We start from the raw sequence: 18,910 nt of genomic DNA, 5'->3' as shown, positions 1-18,910 counted from the left end.
CTTTTGAGCGAACTCACACTTGATGAAACTGGACTAGGAGGGTCGCAAGGAGTACTTCGGCCAGATGGGGCTGGGCTGTTTGGTGTGGCATTTTGGCCTGTGCTAGCTGTTGTATTGGGTGGGTTTGCATTTGCCACTGGGACGCTAGGCGTTTGATTGTTGTTCACATTTTCAGTAGTTCCAGCTGCAGTTCCAGTCTCTACTTGTGGCTCACTGGTAACGGTTTCGTTAGGCTTCCGTCCGCGTGGAGCCCTATTTTGCGATTGAAGCTTAATTCCTTCGTTAATTGATTGTACAAAAGCTTCTCTTGAGTGAAACTCATTTAATTTGGCCATCACTTTTTCTTGATGTGCTTCGTATTCATCTCTACTTGGATAGATCTTTGCGATAAGCAAATCAAAGTTAGGATCTGCTCTTAAAGATCTTTTCGAAACCAGTTTCTTTCTGCATGTTGGACATTCCTTGTTTCCTGATCTCAATGCAGTTATAATGCAYTCGGAACAAAACCTGTGTAGGCATTCCTTAGTAGTCATTGTCTTTTTAAGCATATCAAGGCAAATGGGGCACATAAGTTCACTATGCAAGCTCCTTGGAGACACTGCAATTTCGGTATTATCCGTAATCACTTCTTGGGGGGTCCTATGAAGCTCGTACAGGGAAAGCTCCCATGTCTTGTTTAGACCGATCTGTTCAGATGTTGTCATTGCTTTATATTCGCTTGCTTATTTCTAAATAACAAATTTTACAAAATGAAGCAAATTAGCAAACAGCCTGTTATTCTTTAAACTTCAACTCGGTGATATGTGTTATTTTCTTCTTCTGCACAAGAACTATTTAACTGGAGCCGGCGTTGCCAGAGTTTTCCGAAAGCAACAGCGGTACTCAGAGGTATGAACCTTCAAAACTATAATTTCGATTTTTCATTGTGTTTCTGTTAATAATTTAAAAAAATGAGTTTGTAAGAACGAGCAAAAATGTATAAAAGTTATTTAAGATTTAATAACAAGTGAAATGTGTAATTCACATTTTAATTAAAAAGTCCCCTCGAAGGACCAAAATATATTATCTACTATAATAATGATTAATGTAACATCATATTGTTTTTTATATAGAAAACACTTTTTATATGAAAGCTATAAAAATGTGTCTGTAAAAATAAAAGTGTATACTTACTAAATTAAAAAAATGTATGCCATGTTCATCAAAAAATGTGGGACTGCCTAAATATTAATAAATTATATTAAGTTTAAAATTAAGCATGAAATTCGCAGCAGAAAGCAAGAATTCCGTTCTTAAAGGTGATAATTTGAAAATTCCATCTGTGATCTCATAAACCACTAGCAAAAAGTATTTGCTCTTATTAATTGCCATTATCATGATTAATAAACCAAATTTAAGTAGAAACACTGCATATGCGCTGATGGGTTTCTTTAATATTGAATGTTTCAACAAAGCAAAAGCGCAATTAATTTCCAATGCCATTCAATTCAGAAAATAAGTGTACATATATGATGAAAGAACTATATTTCAGTATGTTTAGAAGCTTTCGTTGTCCAAATGGCAACTAATGGTCCAATTCATTTTACTTTTTCTATGCCCCTTTGAAATAAATTAATCGTCTTTTCATCGCATGTATTATTAATATTATTATAATTTGATTGAATAACAGCAATTAAAAATAGGCATGAAAGAACAAAATAAATAACTTATTTAAATGAACTCGCAGTAAATAATCTTATTGCTTTCTTTTTTACAGATGTATGTAAAACAACCGGCAGATGATCTTATAGTTTCACAATTGCTGTTTCAGGGTGTCGTGCTTTGGAAAAAACGGGCGTTAAATCAACCATAGTGGCAGATGGGATGACTCGAGGCCCAGTTGTTCGTTTTCCATGTATCACTAAAGCCAGCGAAGTGGTTATTTGGATTAAAAAGTCTGAAAATTTCGCGAAAGTGAAGGAGCAATTTGATTCAACCAGTCGATTTGCTAAATTATCGAAAATCTCACCACACATAGCGGGGCGATATTTATTTATCCGCTTTATGGCAGAAACTGGCGATGCCATGGGAATGAATATGATTTCAAAAGGTAACTGTTGAGTGAAATCTGTTAGTTTTTCCATTAAGTTAATTGGACAAATTCTTACAATCTAGGAGCCGAAAAAGCCCTTTTGTACCTGCAAACCATTTTCAACGAAATGGAAATTCTTAGCTTAAGTGGTAATGTGTGTACTGATAAGAAAGCGGCAGCTATCAACTGGATAGAAGGCAGAGGCAAATCGGTAGTTTGCGAAGCTTTAGTCCCAGCCAATATTGTTCAATCGGTGTTAAAAACTACTACACATGCTTTGATCGATCTGAATATATCAAAAAACATGGTAGGATCTGCGATGGCAGGTTCCATTGGTAAGTTAAGTTCTTACCAGGCTGATATTCTTACTTATTTGTTATGGTTTGTCTTTAAAGGTGGATTTAACGCGCACGCTGCAAATATCGTTACGGCTGTATATATTGCAACTGGACAGGATGCAGCTCAAAACGTAGCCAGCAGCAATTGCATAACTATAATGGAGCCTTCTGGTGATAAAGGCGAGGATTTATTAATCTCCTGTACAATGCCAAGTCTGGAAATTGGCACTGTGGGTGGAGGTAAGTTCAGAAGTTTTTTTTATGTGTAAATAAATAATTATAATTTCAAAGGTACTATTTTGCCTGCTCAATCTTCGTGCCTGGAACTATTGGGCGTAAAAGGCCCACACATGGCTAATCCGGGAGATAATGCTAAACAGTTAGCAAGAATCGTTTGCGGGGCTGTATTAGCAGGCGAGCTTTCGCTTATGGCAGCTTTGGCTAGTGGGCAATTAGTCAAGAGCCATTTAAGGTAAGAAAACGACCGAATATTTAGCTGTATTATAATCCGTTGATACATCTAATAATTATTACGCAGTGTAACGAGTCTGTACATATATTCGTAACAAAACCATCGAGAGCGGATATTGATTCGTGTATTAAAATTTTTCGCTTCTTTTAGGATTTAAAGCAGACACGACATAGTGTTTTTCAGGCAGCTTATAATTAAATTTAAACAAAAAGTAAAATATTACGGACGCGTTAAGGCAATTTTTCTCATCCGATAATAATTTTTTACAAGAAAATAGCGTTTTATCTTACAGAATCTGGTAGAGAAAACTCTTAAAGCGAACATTACAGTCGTATTTCATTCATTCAAGCACCATAATTAAATATGGCTGAGCCTCATAAGTAATTCCATAATAAACTTGCTCTATCGATATTTGGGGAACTAGAAAAGGTACAGATTTGACGATTTGTACGTCTAGGTTAGTCGAGATGCTCGATTTAAGGAAAATATGTTTGAGTTCCTAGCACTTCTGGTTAAAAAACTTGGTTATTTTAAATAGAACCTGCTGCATATGTTTGTATTTACGAACGCTTGAACAAATTGTGGGACAACCTTTATAATATACCTGAGTAGTTCTTCAGATATGATACAAATTACGTTTAAATTAGTATGAAAAAGTTGAAGTATTGTAAGTATGAAATTCGATTCAGAATTTACTGAAATCATCAGCTAACTGGAGCAATGTTCAAATTTTATAAATGAAATTAAGAGTGTTCATTAATCAATATGTATGTAGCTTTATAGTTAGAAAACATGTACAATAAAATACAAAGCATTCGACTAAACACTATTCTATTCTACGGTTTAGTATTGAAAGTAAAAATTCGCATCAGTTAGCTGGATATCATGGTGGTTCAATTGCTGTCTTCTAACTTAAATAAGTGCTGATTTACTAAAAAATTTCTAAATGGTTGATAACATGAAATTAAAAGAAAAATATTGATAACATCAAGAACTGTCCAAAGTTTCTACATTGTTATTAAAGGTTCTAAAATTCGACCAACAGAGCGAACAAACCATATTGTTGTTCCGTTTAAACGTTGTTCCGTTGAAAATTTTCAAGTTGTTGTCTACTTCCAGTTTAACCCAAACCGTTAGAAACTTATCATTTAATTTCATCGATAATTTTGAGTAATCTAGGTGTAGGTATACATTTTCAAATCTGTACCATGAATTGGTCTCAAAATACTGAGAAAGAAAACTCATTATGTATTCTTTATACAAATTTTTGTTCCACTTTCAGATTTAACCGTTCCTATTCTGAAAAAGAGGCTACATCTAGCAAATTAACAGATAGAAGCATGTCGTGCCAAACATAGAAGGCACAAATTGCGACTCTAGCGATGAATATAGGTAATTGTTTTTGTATTGGCCAAATAAACAATAAGGTATTTTATTAGGGCATTGTAATAGTACTTTCTAGATTTTCTTGATTACACAGCGACACAAACCAATTTTTTGAGACACCTATATTCTGTAGTATTTTGGCCTGCTGAATCCAAATTCGCTGCCAATATACTGCCTGTACAAACTTTTTCGTCTTCTTCCTGTAGTTCACCTAGGAATTTTGTTCGAACCGTCCAAAGCCGGTTTTTTATATAACTTTTCCATAGCTAACCTGTCAATAAATAGTTCAAAAAAAATTAAACATTTTTTCGTTAAAAATTTTGGTGGGTGAAAGAAACCCTTGCGATTTTTACGAAACTGTACATTCTATTTTTGGTCTCGAAAACAAGCTTCCTATCGAGAAAAGTTATTGTTTATTAAATCTCAGGCTCATCCAGCACTATCTAACGGTATTTTCAACTTTCTAGCTTTCATAGTTTTGTAAAAAATACTATAGGACATGTCTCAACACCAGATCAAAAAAAATTGATTTGTGTGGCTGTGTTATTAATGGTGTTTGATTGAATTTTTCCAGCCTATGTGATGTAAACGAAGACTTTTCCATCTTAATTGTTATACATGATTATGTAGAGGATTTATATTTGCATATTACATGTTCGGATAGGAGTTTTATGAGAGGGAGAGATACAAAGAGAGTGACGATTAAATTAGGAGCTTATTTGGCCTTAAGTCTCCTATACTCCTAGTTGACTGTTTTTCTCTAATTTCAACATTAAATTGGCTACCAATAGCTTGCATGTCTGAGCATATGATTCTTTTAAAACAAACGGGTTTATAGCTAATTAAATTCGCCCTCCAGGACCACTTAGGATTACTTTAGATAAGAGGAATTTAGAATATAGATCTCAGTACTCACTTGAAGATTTTGCTCACACCACCAAAAATTACCATATATCGTGTTAGTATTTTTTTACTGGGTAACACTACAATCGTAAACAGGAAAGTAAAAATTATTTCAATCAAGAGTTGATTGAAATATACAAAAATACAGTAAATTTAATTCATATTCAGGCAATATTTTAAATGGGTTACTAATTACTACATTGTAGTGGATGGAAAATCAGAGTACAAATTACTTTATTGCTCAGCTTATTGAAACTGAGTGCTTTACATCTGCTGCAGTTTGTACATAGCGCTTAATTTATATAGATTCTGCTCATCTCAGCGATTCTTTTTGACTGATTTTATTGTCACTTGTACAGTTGAAAAATATTACATCGCAGCTTTTGCTGAATGTGATGCAAAATGTTGAATTTTTCATTTATATTGCTTTAATTCTCTATAGATAGGTTGCAAGTGCATATTAATTAATGACTTGAATTTACCTGTTTTTACTTGTTACTTTATAAGTTTTTATCATGTTCATCTCCAAGAGGCTCAATAAAATTTAAACGTTCGGTTGTTTCCCATTACGTTAGTTTTTGTGATAGTACGGTAAACATAGTAGGTACCTATTATACGTATTTAATAAATGAGTTGTTTTTTCTTCTATACAAGATATATTTTATGTATCAAATTTTATCGGTGTTGAGCTAGAAAGCGAATGGATAAATTTTTAAATTAATTTAAATTCCTAACGCTATTTTTACAGTGTTGAGAACAGGTGATATGTATTATGTGTCTATTGAACATATTTTACATTATAAAAGTTAACGTTTGAGCGCGACGCCCAAAAATCTTACAAATTAAAGCCATTTAATAGGAAATTTAACAATTAGTTTTAATATGAATATTGCGTACTATTGCTATCAACGTTCGAAATTTGCTTCATTTTTTTACCTGCTGACTAAACAAACATAAAACCCGATAAAATAAGGGCCGTGTGCGTACTGTGTGACCAATGACCAGCTGAAAACATCGAAAATATCAGGACTTTTGCGGGTAAACGAAAAGTACTGGCAAAACATTCCATCAATTAAATTTTCTATACAAAGGTGCAGTGAAAGACTCGATTTGGAGTTATTCTCCGCCGATATTTTTATTTCAAGTTCAAGAAGTTCACCGAACATGTGCACTGTTCCGCTGAAGAACTGAACTGAAGAACCGCCAGTGGTGTTTACGAATGTCGTTACTTCCCTATAACCACATATAATAATATCTATTTTTACTAAAGCTCTTTAAGCTACGTAATGTTTTCATACAGATTGCACAATATTAAAACTGCTTATTTTTCCAACGCATATTTATTTGTTGCCATTCTACGATAAATTTCGAAACCATCAACGATCGCTGAACGTTCACTTTCTTACAGGTATCAGCGATGCTTTACTCCCTATCTTCTTCTTGATTGCTTTTTTTCCCACTTTCCTGGTACCATTACTGGTTAAATCAACTTTAGATTTTTCATCGCACACTACAAAACTGGCTACCGATAATTTTGATGTTTTTGAACTCAAGCTGTTAGTGGCACCTTGTTGAAGTTCCTCAGTCGACCCACTATATTCCTGCGGCTCCTCTGTAACTCTCAAAGCTTGCCCCTGACAGTTCTTCACACGATAATTAGTAGTAAGCAAGTAGTTTTGTTTGATCGAGTTAAAATCAAATGCTAGTTCATTCGGCTCATAAAGTGTTCCTTTAAAGTTATCAGAAGACATCCGATAATTCCGCTTGCAGTTGTTCATCAGTGGCTCCACACTGTTTGGCTCAATATTTTCGGTTAAGCCGTTACAGCTAGCGCTGTGCAGGACTTTTTGAATTTCAGCAGTTTTCGCTTTACTCTTACAAACGATGTCATCTATTTTTGAAAAAATATGGCCAATTTTATTGCCAGGTTCTTCAGTTGGGACACTATTCGAACACTTTTCATTCTCCTGTTTGAACTTCTTCTTGCACTTGCTGGTGTTTTCTGGAGCAGCTGTTCGTTTCATGCTTTTTCGTACTACTGAAGGTCTTCGGAAGGGCATTAGACCTGTTTTGGTAAAACTGCATTCTTTTCCAATGAATTGAAAATGGTTTTTCGGCTTATCTGGGTAACTCGTTGGTTTTTCGCGATTTTCCAGGTCTTCAGTAGTTTTATACATGCATGGCTTTTTGAGACTGTGAGTGGAGTCAGAAAATATATTGTCCATAATGCTGCTCATCATACGATCAAGTGCTTTAGTATCAGGCTGCTCTAAAATGCTCTGTAAATCGGGCTTTCTAAACCACTGCACGCCTACATCTTCAGTGTCGATGTTCGGTAAAGGTCGATCAATTATATTATGTACTCCCGATGCTTTGGACAATTGTATTCCAATGTCTTCTGTATTTATCAAAGCTTGGCTAAGCTCCGTATATGCATCCGCTTTTGAATGATTGGCACTGTTATAATCCGTACTCAGCTGGCTGTTTGCATTAAATTGCAATTCGTCCAGTAAGTGATTGGCTGTGTCTTCGTGCTCTTGAAGAATTGCATCACATACTGCATCCAGGAGTATTCGATCTTCTGCAGCAGACTTGCGGGATGGGTCTGTTTTCTTTACATACGCTAAATCTTCAGCAATATCCATGAAATTAGGCACATTTAATGGCTGAGAATAACTGTGCTGATCCAGGTCCAGATCCAACCAATCATACACGTTCTTATAAGAGCTGGTGTATTTTCCTATGTTATCGAGGGATGTAGTGGTGATATTGGAATTAGTAGTTTGCATCCAAGCATAATTTTTCGATGGGGTTCCAAACTTCGATAGCTTTTTCGTGTTTAATGGCACTGAAATTGGAAAAGTTGCAAATTCTTCCAATATATTTTTTTCTACTGGGGGTTTTTGGATAGCATCTGACCGATCCTTCCAGCAAAGTTTCGGACATTGAGGGCAAACACACTCCGCAGGTTTGCTCATAGTGTCATCCGCAGATTTTTGAATATGTTCGCCTCCGTTTTGCTTGCAAGTTCCACAGCAACATACCATTATGCATATAGTTTTGTGCTTTTTTCCTTTCAGTTTAATGAGCTTTTCAGGGCATGTACTTGGTTCAATAGACGCGGATGTTTGTTGCTCAGACTGTTGCACTAAGTGAGTTTGGGTTTCTTTGGTGTCCGTGCATGTAGCTGGAGTTATTTGCGGCTCATCTTTCACTGGTTGCTCCTACGGAAAATCATTTGCCTGAAAATAGACTGATGAAGCAACGGGTTGTAATGGCTTACCTGTACATTAAAATTATTTTGCTTTTGGCATGGGCACGTATTGCTGGTGATATGCTGAAGTCTCACGGTTAAATACTCAACGCTTTCTTCGGTGCTGGATTCTTTCTTATGACTATAAAGCGATTCGCACACGACGCTATCGGTTGATGATTGCTCGGAACAAGGTGTTGTTGATTCTTCGAGTGGCTTGTTCAAAGATGTTACCTTGAGGTTTATTAAATAGTTTATTATTTTTTATATCTAATACATGCAATAAAACCGATACTAAAATGCGAATTTGTCCAAAGTAAAACCCGGTAAAAATCCCCGCTTGTTCTGGATATACCAACTTACTCTGGGAAATTCCTTGGTTTTTTCTTTTTTCGACCTCCTATCGCACTTTTCTGGATTTTTGCAAGGCTGTTGAATCGATCGGTCCCCAACTCCATAGCTGAGCCTTCAATATATCGTGAGGAATGAGAAACCAATTTTTTCCAGAGTAGGAGATGCTGGAAAGGGCGGCAAATGCCAGCTTACCTTTCCTGCTTCTGGAAGGCCATCATGCTTGCAGAAGGCGTATTATATAACTTTCCAATTTCGCTGGGTGTTTTCTTTTTGCCCAACAAACACTTGCACATTGCCTTAAACTGCTCCTTTGGGGTGAGTGGTGATGGGTTGCAAAATCTTGTTTCCGGATCTTTGCTTAGGAAGCAAGTTTTCTTGGAAGTGGGGCATACAGATGTTCTGCCGTCCTCTTTGATAGTTTCCCTGATAAGAAAAAGATTTGTTCATTAAATTTCTTTGATTTTTGAACGATCAAATCTCGTTTGGTCCACCTGTATTTAGCTGATAAACACGGTCGCTTAGGAGGGCCAGATTTAGCTTCAGCTCCTACTATTGCCTCTCGTTTTCTCACCCAATTCCAACCCCACCAGCGACAAAACTGCAAGTCCCATAGATCGCTCCGCCCATCTGGGGGTGCAGGTGGTGGTAAGTCTTTGAATGGGAAGGAATTGTCGAAGACCTGAGCACATTGACACTCAGTGAGTGACTGCTTTTCTTGGTTTCTCGCCTGAAGAAAAAGTAATCAGTGAAATGTTTTTTTAAATGTTGTTCCTCGTACTTACTTTTGAATGACACGAGCTGCGGTAAGCGTCTGTAGATGTTTTGTCTTTGCCCTTACAACCCATTGCCCACGGTTATTTTACTTGTTTGGCTTGGTGCATTGTATTGAATTTAAATTGCCCCCTAATTTGTTCCTTGTAGCATTTTAATGACATTGACTAATTTGCTAAATTTATCTGCCAATAATTGAAAAATATTTTTTTAACGCAATCATTCAAAGGGAGAAAATGTTAGCTTTTTTGAAATCTATGGTATTTAAAGAATCTTAAATTATTTCCATTGAAACCCCGTGAAAAGATGGTGTTTGTAATAATTATTGGAGGCAATATACAGGGCGGACCAGGTTTTGCGGAAACATCCTTCAATGAGTCATGTTTTCTGATCTCCTGAAAAAATTGCGTATTTAAATATTTCCTGAATTGCATGGTTTCCAGATACAGACTGTTGAAGATTAATATTTTTTTGTCGTTTTCGCTAATCAACATGGATGCTGTTAGATTATTTTGTGCGGTTTTTAAAAGACAAAGTTTATGCGAACAGGAATATGAACTTGTTAAAATAAGTTTGATTAATTTTCTATTTTAGTTAATACACCGTTTGGGAGCTTCGAAAGAAAGTAAAGATTTTTTATGCTCTTACATTTCTACATTTCCCGTAGATGGAGTTCATTTGCAATAAACCTAAACTCGACGTAATATTTCAAAAAATTAACACCCAGGGGATCTCATTAATCAAGCAATTTAGGAAATATGTATACAGAGTAGATCAATTGCAAAAAACTCTACGAAAATGTAGAGTCACAAAAGACGAAAAGTGTCGCCTAGTGGAGATAACGGCTCTTAGAGGAGCAATTTCTTAAAGAGTATTTTTCAATCTACTAACAACAGAAGGTAAGTGGATGAATCTTGGTATGCATGTTAAAAGTCTCTCGCTCGTATTAAACCTGGAGATAATTATCTAGAAAAAAATTGTAATGGGGTTTCGGAGGATTCAAAATCTTTGAAAGATCGAATCTTTTTAGCAGGTAACTGTGGGGCAGTATTGAAGATGTTTCCAGTGAATGAAACTGAACAATTTTCGAGTAAATTCGAATTTCCAATACATGTGTATCGCCAAATCAATTTGAATTTCAAAAAGCTCTATTATTAACAAATTTTGAGGAAACGACGGTTGGATCCTGCTAGTTTCAATCAGAAGTAAATGTTAATTTTGATTGCATGTTCCAATTGAACTGAATTGAATTAATTGATTTTTCTGAGCAAGATTAGCTAACAGCTCACATGGCCGGTAGCTTCGTTAGACCCACTTTTGAACCATGTTAAATTGAAAATTTCTTCAAAAACTCGCAGAGTAAAGTAATAAAACTCATGAAAAAGTGGGTCGATTTTGAATTCACATATAACAAAATTTGAAATAACTCGATTTCTGATAAAAAAATGTTTTGTTTGTTTTCTTAAAATATGACCATCTCGATTACTGTTTTAGTGTAAAATATTGAAGGAGCAGCATTTTATTACTTTTTTTTCGGTACGTTTCTAAGTGGAACTACTACATTTGGAGTGAACTAGCAACACGGGCAACGCTGAGTGACCCACATGCCACATGACATCAGCACAGCTGATCGAAACTCGAAGTTCATAATACAGCAATACAAGGTTCATAAAGGTTGTTAATTAATATTTTGCTATAATTACAGGTGAGAATCAAGTACATTTTTGTGAAAATGGGAAATAGAGCGTCTTTATTGTTGCGTGAAGAAGAAATTGCGCAAATTCAACAAGAAACTGGATGTGAGTATGGATGTAACAAACTGTAATCAACAATGCAGACTGAAAACTCTTTAAAAAAAGCCCCGGTATAAGATTACACCTCATTTCTATAAGTAAAATACGCAGTTAAACCTAACTTACAGCGGTGATTGAATTCTAGTCACTCCTAATCAAATAGAAAGACTCTATTCAAGATTCACTGCATTGGATAGAAATGATTGTGGAACGCTATCCAGAGACGATTTTCTAAGGATTCCAGAGCTGGCCATCAATCCCCTAGGCGAAAGGATAGTAAATGCCTTTTTCCAAGGGGACGAATTTACAGACAGGGTGAATTTTCGACAGTTCATGCAAGTGTTGGCCCACTTCAGGCCTGTGAAGAAGAACAAAGAGAATAAATTGAATTCCAGAGATGAGAAATTGAAATGTAAGTATAGTGTAGTAATTAAATTGCTTAAAATACGTTCGAATAAATGCATTATCAAGACAGGACAAGATTTGGGTGCATTCTGTTGAAAATTTTGCATTCAATGCAGATAGCAGTTTGGATTATTATCTTTGAAAACAAAACACTTTTGATAAGTCCTAGTTTTCACTTCTTTCCTGTAAAAGAACGTTTCAACAATTACTTTAAAATAACATTTTTGCCCTGAGAGAAAAATAGTAAAGCCAATTTCCGAATTAAAATTATTCGATTAATTGTACTGTTTGTCGTTCCACACGCTGCAATTAAGCTTTTATCTGATACAGCTTTTTATTAACAAATAAACGTTAATAGATACATGAAAAAAGAGTTGCCACTGCAAATTTATTATCTTACAGCTGTAAAAACCGGAAACAAATTCATTAAAAACTTCTAAACCATTTGCGTAATACTAATTTAAAAATGTATCTACTTACCAAACACCTTGTATATCGGAGGATTCAAAATCAGCGTCATTCTTTTAACTTTGTATTCGATTAATGTATAAATATTTCAGAATACCCAGTAGTTTTTCTTTTCCAAACAAAGTATAACCGTCTATTAGTATGTCACTTTATAAAAAACTTAGCCTGTATGCAGCAATAGCAGGGCAGCAAGGCTTAGCAGGCTTAGCAATTCTAGCAGCGTTTGTTTGGGTATCTTTCACGAGAAGGATAATACTTTCTGCTGTGGTGGGAGATATTACTTACCAGTTTTACTGTACAAACTTAGTATTAAATACATGCCCGATCTATCTTTGATATTTTCAGTCGCCTTCAAACTCTATGATTTGGATAATGATGATTTGATATCAAAAGATGAACTATTGGCTATTCTTCACATGATGGTCGGTACCAATATAAGTGAAGAACAGCTGACAAGTATTGCAGAGCGCACGATATTGGAAGCGGATGAAGATGGTGATCAAATGATATCTTTTGAAGAATTTTGCAAAGCGCTTAATAGGACTGATGTGGAACAGAAAATGAGCATTCGATTTCTCAATTAAGATGTGAGCACCATGATTAAAATAAGTTACCAAATTTTATATTTTTATATACAATTAATTTTTGTGCAATTGCCAAGGGCGCGGCAGCTTCTCCTAGAATTAATTAAGCAGTGACTAACACTCTTTCAAGTTACTCATATTCAATAGGTAGATAAATTGTAGATAATTATAATACTTAGTATACGCCATTAAAAATCTTTTTGGTTTATACATATAAATCTTATATTTGTGAAAATAATATAGCAACAAAATAAAAAATCGGCGAACATAGACTAGTTTACAATTACATAGAGCTGAATTATTACAAACGACTTCTAAAAGTAACAGTAGTTCAATAATAATTCATTTACAATAAAACACGAATGTTTTACATTGCAATTTCATCTAGCGAATTTGGTCTTACATTTTAACATGGGGATAAGTTGAACTTCTAAAATTTACACACCTTTTTCTCCGCAACTCTACTATGTCTTAAAAGAAACGTTTACTAGATGATAACTTCATACAAATCTTACGCTGTAGACGATACGGCCAGTTTTTTAAGGTGGTCCATGAAAACTTGCAGAGATACATCATCAGTTAACACAGGTGCACCAGAGTCCTGTAAAGATCAGTTACATTTATATACATACATACAATAGCAGTTATTCTTGTGAATAGGATTCTTGTTAATAAAATTATTCTCTTAAGGGAGCCCAACATTGGAATATTTTTTTAMATATCTAAGCACTTATGCCCTTTAGAAACCTTGTTTTTTTATTAAGTTATAAAAAAAAWTTGTTGACTGCATTGTATACTACTGGCCAATAAATGTTATGTTATAAAAGTTACAATATAATATTTTTTCGACTTCGAGTCACTGAAGCGAATCTACGCTTTGCGCGAACTTTGCTGCAAGGAAACCCCATGGAATGCATTACCTACCTTACTTCCCCCATCTAAAAAAGTTAGTGAAGTACCCACTCAAAACTATCTAAAACGTATTCTACATTTCAACTTAGGTAGTTAAGTTATGTAACAAGTGTGTTTGTAGATACATTGTGTATACCGAACCAGTGTTTAGTTTCATCAAATATATACAAAGCTAAGTCCCAAAGAAATACCGAAACCATAAAGTATGTGAACATTTACCCCATTTTGACCGGTCATGATCGCCTATAGTGCAGGAACACAAAAACACATGAAACAAAAATAAACATTTAGAATAAAAAACGCACACATTTGAACACTCAATGAGAAACTTTGAATGAATGAAAACAAGACAATGACCATTATTATTATTACGGAAAAAACTTACGCCTCCATACGCATACATGTTGTTGTGGGTTTGGCTGGGATTGACTTTAGATAGTAGGAAACGTGCTTGCGATCCACCTTGTTCGGTATCAATGTACCGTGGCATGGGGAATCGAGTGTGCAAAATATCCTGAGCATCGTCTATCGGAGCTTGAAGCAAATGACGGAAGTACTCGTATTCGGCCATATCTTGGTATTTCAAGTTGCGCCACTGTGCTATAGTCTGCAAAATTTAAGAAAAATAAGTAATCTATCAAAAATAAAGCTTTTTCAAACTCAGCACCTCTCCATGGAAAATCAAAATTTGGAAGAAGGTATCCATGAGCAAAATTTTGTCGGGCTGAATTGAGCTGGTGTCCAAAAGAACTGGTTCTGGAGGCCCATTGAAGCTGTAGCTATACAAAAGAGGCTGAATCATAATGAGAGATTGGGTCAAATCCTCCCTCATCAGCATGTGCCTAAAAAGAATAACAAACAAACCCATGCAAATTAAAATCGATACGTTGTACTTTATGGAACTTTTTACCTGTAAAATGAAGTTTCATCTGGTGAATTATTGAACACCTGCAAGAACTGCGACCGTCGCAAATGATACATAAATTGTGGATAAAGACTGAAGTTCTCAGCTAATCTGAATGACGCTGGATCGTCTTTGTTGTATTCTCCATATTTCTGACACTAAACAGCAAATTTTTAATGGTACCAAATGCAGCGTCTAACCACTTACCAAACGTATCAACATTCTATCCACCCATCTGAGCACATCAGGACTTTCGTCGGTTTCAGCCCTAAAAACTGCCATTCTTCCCATAATAACAGCTGCGCATTCTTGGTCAAATCCGGCACTGATGTGATTAATATTAACAGCTGCATCTGCCCAATTTCTTGCTATTGTTGTTACTCGAATACGTCGCTGACCACTAGCATGCTGAAAGATATTCACTAGTGTTCAAACGGAAATACAGTGGAGATGGAGATTAAACGGTTATAGTGAATTTCCGTTTATAAACGCCAATTGAAATTACGTGATTTTTTCCATAAGATTAATGAGTCCGTTTGCAATAAACCTTCCCATAAAGTAATCCTTTCGGAGGGGTTAGTAGGAATTTCAAAATGAACAAATCAGTCCGACACGCTATAAGATAATTTAATGTTAACTGCAAAAAGATAAAGATTGAAAACGAACAGTTTAAGAAATTTGAAATAATGAATGCAAATCTTGCAGTAGTTTATTCAAAAGGTACAAGATAAATTATGTTTAATTGATAAGTGCTCATCGTTTGTTGAATATGCTTTAAACATTAAATTGGTAACATTCAAGATTATTTCAAAATCTTTTTGTTGGGAATTTGTCTCAAATATTTGTCAAGAATTTCTTCACGTTCTTCTACTACAGTTTGATAGCTTTTATTTCACAATAAAGAACGAATTGATCAAAAAGTAATCAAGAGCGCATAATTAAACCATCTTAGCTCTAATTCAATGGGCAATATGGTGCAAAACATTTCTTTGTATTGCCATTGTACTTAGGCCGCAAGGAGTCTTTTTTACGCTACTGCATGCATGAAAACATAGCGAAACTTTTCCTGTCGATGCTGCACCTTTTAAAATATCAATCATTAATCACAGAACCGAATTACTTGTAATCACCATGTGCACGTACCTGATATTGTGTGATAAACTGGATGCAACCTCTTCCACCTTGCGGAATGGGTGCAGTATGTTGATTGACCACCTCAAAGAATAAAGCGACTGTTGTGCTAGGATTGAAAGTACACAGTTTCCATTGCACTGTATTTCCCATGCCGATTTCAGTATCGGCTACCAAAGGACTCTTCACATTTAAGGAAACACAAGACCCTATGCCTCCTTGAACTAAACACTCATCATTAAAAACAAAGATTCGTACAAAATCTTATTAAGTCACCTTTCAGTTCTTTAGAGCATTTTACTTCCAAAGTACCATTAAAGGCCATTTTCAATTGCCCATTTTGATCTTTAGCAAAAACTCTCTGGAAAGTTTGTTTAAACAATGATGAATTGAAAGAGTCTCCCATTACCATATGACCTCTGGAGAAACATAGAAAGCAATCAAAGTCAAGATTGCATATGATTTATAACGCAACTCACCCTGTGGAATTGCAACATTGTTTCATTTCCATTAGTCCAGTCTGGTCTAAAGCACATGAGTAAATATCAACACAATGCCCATTAGTAGCTACTCTTGTCGCTAAGTTATCATAGTGTTTAATTGCTTTTTTCATGTACTTGGCATTATCTTTATGGATGTCGTGATGAGACCTTTAAATTCGACGTTTTTCATTAAGCCCATAGTAAATTCATAAATCCAATTTTTCACCTGATGGGCTGCTTAAGGTCATCATTCAAGACTTGACCGGGACCTTGAGAACACGGTCCGCCCACAAAGAGCATAACTCTACCGCCTGTATTGGCATATGTGCATTCTAGAAGGCCTATGGCTATTGATAAAGCCACTCCAGTTGATCTTAAAAACCTTTTTCCTTGTGGAACCGGCCACGGATCTCTTTGCAGTTCTCCTATAAGATCGGTTAGATTCATCTCGCAATTTGCAACCTATGGAGTCGGCAAATTTAAAAATAATGCTTTTGCAACATTTGGTTACATACTGGCTGAATAAACCTGCTGGCTGGAGGCACTGGTGCCTGAACTGGTGCCCCTGGTTGACCAGGTCTTAGATTAGGGTTTGGCATCCCTTGGGGATTCGGGGCAATTTTTCCAATGCCTAGCATGTCTTGGATCTGTTTTGCATTCAAATCTTTTGTACCGCGGAAAACGTACGATTTGCTCATTCCTTCAGTTCCTAGAATGAATACAGCTCGTAGTTTTTACGAACTTTAACTCTAATTGATTGTTATGCAAACCTAATTCATGGACTTGCACCATTTTTCCGAAAGTAATTAAACCGATCAAAGCATTAGGAGGCAACAAACTGAGGGACATTTGCAAAGAGTCTTTCAATGCATTCAACTCTTCCTCATCCATGCAAGTATCCACCACATAGAGGTAAATTGGGGGCATAGTTGCAGCCCTTGAAATCGTGTACTCTATGGTGGAGAACATTGGCATCAGCTCAGCAGGCTGATGTTGCTCAGAGATTGCAGCATATTGAGGTGGAAACTAAACATAGAATTTCATCCAAATATAAGCTTTAATGAGATTAAAATATACAAGGTGGTGTAACCAAGACAGGGTGGAAGAAAATAACTAAATGGTGTGTAATTTTGAAATTATTTTTTATGCAATATTGACCATCTAATAAAATTAGTTTTGTTACACAGGGTGTTCCCAAAAATTTGTGCCAAAGCAAACTTTTTTTAAATGGAACGCCTTGTCCCGGTTCATAGCGGCTTCTATGTCCTTGACGGTGGTTGGAGAATTTGTGGAGCCACACTCCATCCTCCGTAGCGCCGCAGCAGACCCAATAAATATTACAACAAAATTATCCTTATTTGAAAGAGAACCAATTGCGACACATTGATGGTTCCGTTAAAAAAACATAAGCTTCATATGCCAAGGATTTTTGAAAACCCTGTGTGGCGAAAATTGTTTTAACGGATGGGCACTATGGATGCCAATATACAACTACACACCAGTTACTATAATCTTCCACCGCATCTTGGCTCGAACCACTTTGTATACGGTTGTCCTTACAGGGCGTATTTAATTCGTTCCAAGGATGCTACTTACGGGGTTTCTCTGAAAGCAGAAGTTACAGACCCATAATTTCGCTCTGTAATCCACCTGGCACAATGGATTTAGAATGGCTCTGCAATTACTTCTAGTGCACAGCACTGGATCGTATTGAATTGGGGGTAAGTCTGGACGTTCTTTGATGGGCTGATAGAGGCAAGCTAGAGGTACCACAAGACGGGTGGCCTCAATTCTACTGGAGGGCCAAACATTCCACGTTAAACGAATGCCATCACGTTCTTCGTTTTGATGGATATATTCTTCATACGTAGCCATCTGTACAAAGTGGAAGAACAACGAAATTTTCGTAAATAAATGTGGATTTTAAGGGTTGGTATTGGACAAATGTTCATAACATATGAAACACTATCAGGGCTTTAAAAGTAAGCCCCGAAACACATTGTAAGCAAGTGATAATTAGTCAATAACACAAATATGTATTGCACTTTAAAACAGAAATACTGCATGGTAGAAGTTCAAATTAGCGGTGAAAATATGGGAATGAAGTGTATTTACCTTTAAACAAGACTGGTGAATTTCATCAATCAACAGAACGAATTATTTAAAAAACTATGAAGAATAAAACTTAAAACCTCCACATCTTAAACTCCACGTCATTACATCCACAGATTACCGAACAATTACGCCATGCGTCTGATCGATAGACAGCTCACCACAGATCACAGAATGTCGAATTTTGTCGCCCTCTGAACGAATCGGGAAACTAATTTTTTTTAAATCAGACATTCGTTAATTAGTATTGTTTTATATAAGTGCAGAAGTGTTATTATGTTCTCTAAAACACCCATTCACTTTTTTGACGAGAACATGGCATGTTAATTATTTTTAAATGCAAACGTTACTTTAAATTTGCGGAATGTAAACAGTAAACTGGGAAAATAGTAAATTTCATATTTACTATTATCCGTTATCCGAAACACATCGTATAAACTAGGGCTCGGAATGAAACTCGAATAATTCGAGTATTCGAATATTCAAAAAGCGAATAATTATGTCTAGTCATAACATAATTTCGAGCCCTAATATAAACGCATGATACAATGAATACATACATTTATTGTAT

General features: G+C 35.7%; 5 protein-coding genes across 6 annotated transcripts; 2 read left to right on the top strand and 3 right to left on the bottom strand.

Annotated features, from left to right (window-relative positions):
• Positions 1-820, bottom strand: LOC109536863 (E3 ubiquitin-protein ligase RING1; the record flags this gene model as incomplete). The annotated part of the gene is given in 1 exon segment (XM_048667780.1): positions 1-820. A coding segment is annotated over 1 exon segment (704 nt), but the record flags the coding sequence as incomplete, so codon positions are not given.
• Positions 821-1,787: 967 nt separating this feature from the next.
• LOC125504957 (3-hydroxy-3-methylglutaryl-coenzyme A reductase-like) lies at positions 1,788-5,799 on the top strand. The gene is made up of 5 exons (XM_048667778.1): positions 1,788-2,089; positions 2,155-2,406; positions 2,467-2,649; positions 2,701-2,881; positions 4,164-5,799. Exons 1-5 carry the CDS (start codon positions 1,864-1,866, stop codon positions 4,237-4,239), a joined length of 918 nt encoding a protein of 305 aa, XP_048523735.1. The 5' UTR covers positions 1,788-1,863; the 3' UTR covers positions 4,240-5,799.
• Positions 5,800-6,494: 695 nt separating this feature from the next.
• LOC125504955 lies at positions 6,495-10,883 on the bottom strand. Its single transcript, XM_048667776.1, has 6 exons — positions 9,560-10,883; positions 9,269-9,504; positions 8,970-9,200; positions 8,787-8,889; positions 8,454-8,657; positions 6,495-8,394 (listed from the first exon to the last, which is right to left on the bottom strand). The coding sequence occupies exons 1-6, from the start codon at positions 9,620-9,622 to the stop codon at positions 6,565-6,567; spliced, it is 2,667 nt and encodes an 888-aa protein (XP_048523733.1). The 5' UTR covers positions 9,623-10,883; the 3' UTR covers positions 6,495-6,564.
• A 125-nt stretch (positions 10,884-11,008) lies between these two features.
• On the top strand, positions 11,009-13,628 carry LOC125504958 (calcineurin B homologous protein 1-like). Its single transcript, XM_048667779.1, has 3 exons — positions 11,009-11,347; positions 11,487-11,753; positions 12,560-13,628. Exons 1-3 carry the CDS (start codon positions 11,281-11,283, stop codon positions 12,796-12,798), a joined length of 573 nt encoding a protein of 190 aa, XP_048523736.1. The 5' UTR covers positions 11,009-11,280; the 3' UTR covers positions 12,799-13,628.
• Positions 12,996-18,526, bottom strand: LOC109536862 (protein transport protein Sec23A). 2 transcript variants are annotated; one of them, XM_019903277.2, is made up of 14 exons: positions 18,343-18,526; positions 17,824-18,102; positions 16,998-17,253; positions 16,743-16,936; positions 16,454-16,689; positions 16,225-16,395; positions 16,022-16,164; positions 15,758-15,969; positions 14,822-15,022; positions 14,621-14,772; positions 14,378-14,552; positions 14,096-14,317; positions 13,930-13,953; positions 12,996-13,399 (listed from the first exon to the last, which is right to left on the bottom strand). In XM_019903277.2, the coding sequence occupies exons 2-14, from the start codon at positions 18,100-18,102 to the stop codon at positions 13,310-13,312; spliced, it is 2,355 nt and encodes a 784-aa protein (XP_019758836.1). In that variant the 5' UTR covers positions 18,343-18,526; the 3' UTR covers positions 12,996-13,309. The 2 variants fall into 2 exon arrangements, with proteins under 2 accessions (XP_019758836.1, XP_019758837.1); XM_019903278.2 differs by lacking the exon at positions 13,930-13,953.
• Between the last annotated feature and the right edge of the window lie 384 nt (positions 18,527-18,910).

The sequence above is a fragment of the Dendroctonus ponderosae genome, unplaced genomic scaffold (assembly GCF_020466585.1).
Source record: "Dendroctonus ponderosae isolate FM_Combo_2020 unplaced genomic scaffold, Dpon_F_20191213v2 Dpon_F_20191213_6, whole genome shotgun sequence".
NCBI classification, from domain to species: Eukaryota; Metazoa; Arthropoda; class Insecta; order Coleoptera; family Curculionidae; genus Dendroctonus; species Dendroctonus ponderosae.
The sequence above is the reverse complement of the archived record's forward strand: the minus strand, read 5'-3'. Positions and strand labels throughout refer to the sequence as shown.

Excerpts from the sequence above, each read along its gene's own strand:
- LOC109536862 (XM_019903277.2), bottom strand. The coding sequence starts at position 18,102 with ATGGCTACGTATGAAGAATATATCCATCAAAACGAAGAACGTGATGGC. Across the intron at positions 16,937-16,997 it reads GGTGCAAGTCCATGAATTAG|GAACTGAAGGAATGAGCAAA; the intron begins GTTTGCATAACA and ends TATTCATTCTAG. Across the intron at positions 15,023-15,757 it reads AGTTTATCACACAATATCAG|CATGCTAGTGGTCAGCGACG; the intron begins GTACGTGCACAT and ends AATATCTTTCAG.
- LOC125504957 (XM_048667778.1), top strand. The coding sequence starts at position 1,864 with ATGACTCGAGGCCCAGTTGTTCGTTTTCCATGTATCACTAAAGCCAGC. Across the intron at positions 2,407-2,466 it reads TGCGATGGCAGGTTCCATTG|GTGGATTTAACGCGCACGCT; the intron begins GTAAGTTAAGTT and ends TTGTCTTTAAAG. Across the intron at positions 2,650-2,700 it reads AATTGGCACTGTGGGTGGAG|GTACTATTTTGCCTGCTCAA; the intron begins GTAAGTTCAGAA and ends ATAATTTCAAAG.
- LOC125504955 (XM_048667776.1), bottom strand. The coding sequence starts at position 9,622 with ATGGGTTGTAAGGGCAAAGACAAAACATCTACAGACGCTTACCGCAGC. Across the intron at positions 9,505-9,559 it reads GCAGCTCGTGTCATTCAAAA|GCGAGAAACCAAGAAAAGCA; the intron begins GTAAGTACGAGG and ends CTTTTTCTTCAG. Across the intron at positions 8,890-8,969 it reads GCCTTCCAGAAGCAGGAAAG|GCTCAGCTATGGAGTTGGGG; the intron begins GTAAGCTGGCAT and ends GATATATTGAAG.
- LOC125504958 (XM_048667779.1), top strand. The coding sequence starts at position 11,281 with ATGGGAAATAGAGCGTCTTTATTGTTGCGTGAAGAAGAAATTGCGCAA. Across the intron at positions 11,348-11,486 it reads AATTCAACAAGAAACTGGAT|TCACTCCTAATCAAATAGAA; the intron begins GTGAGTATGGAT and ends ATTGAATTCTAG. Across the intron at positions 11,754-12,559 it reads CAGAGATGAGAAATTGAAAT|TCGCCTTCAAACTCTATGAT; the intron begins GTAAGTATAGTG and ends TGATATTTTCAG.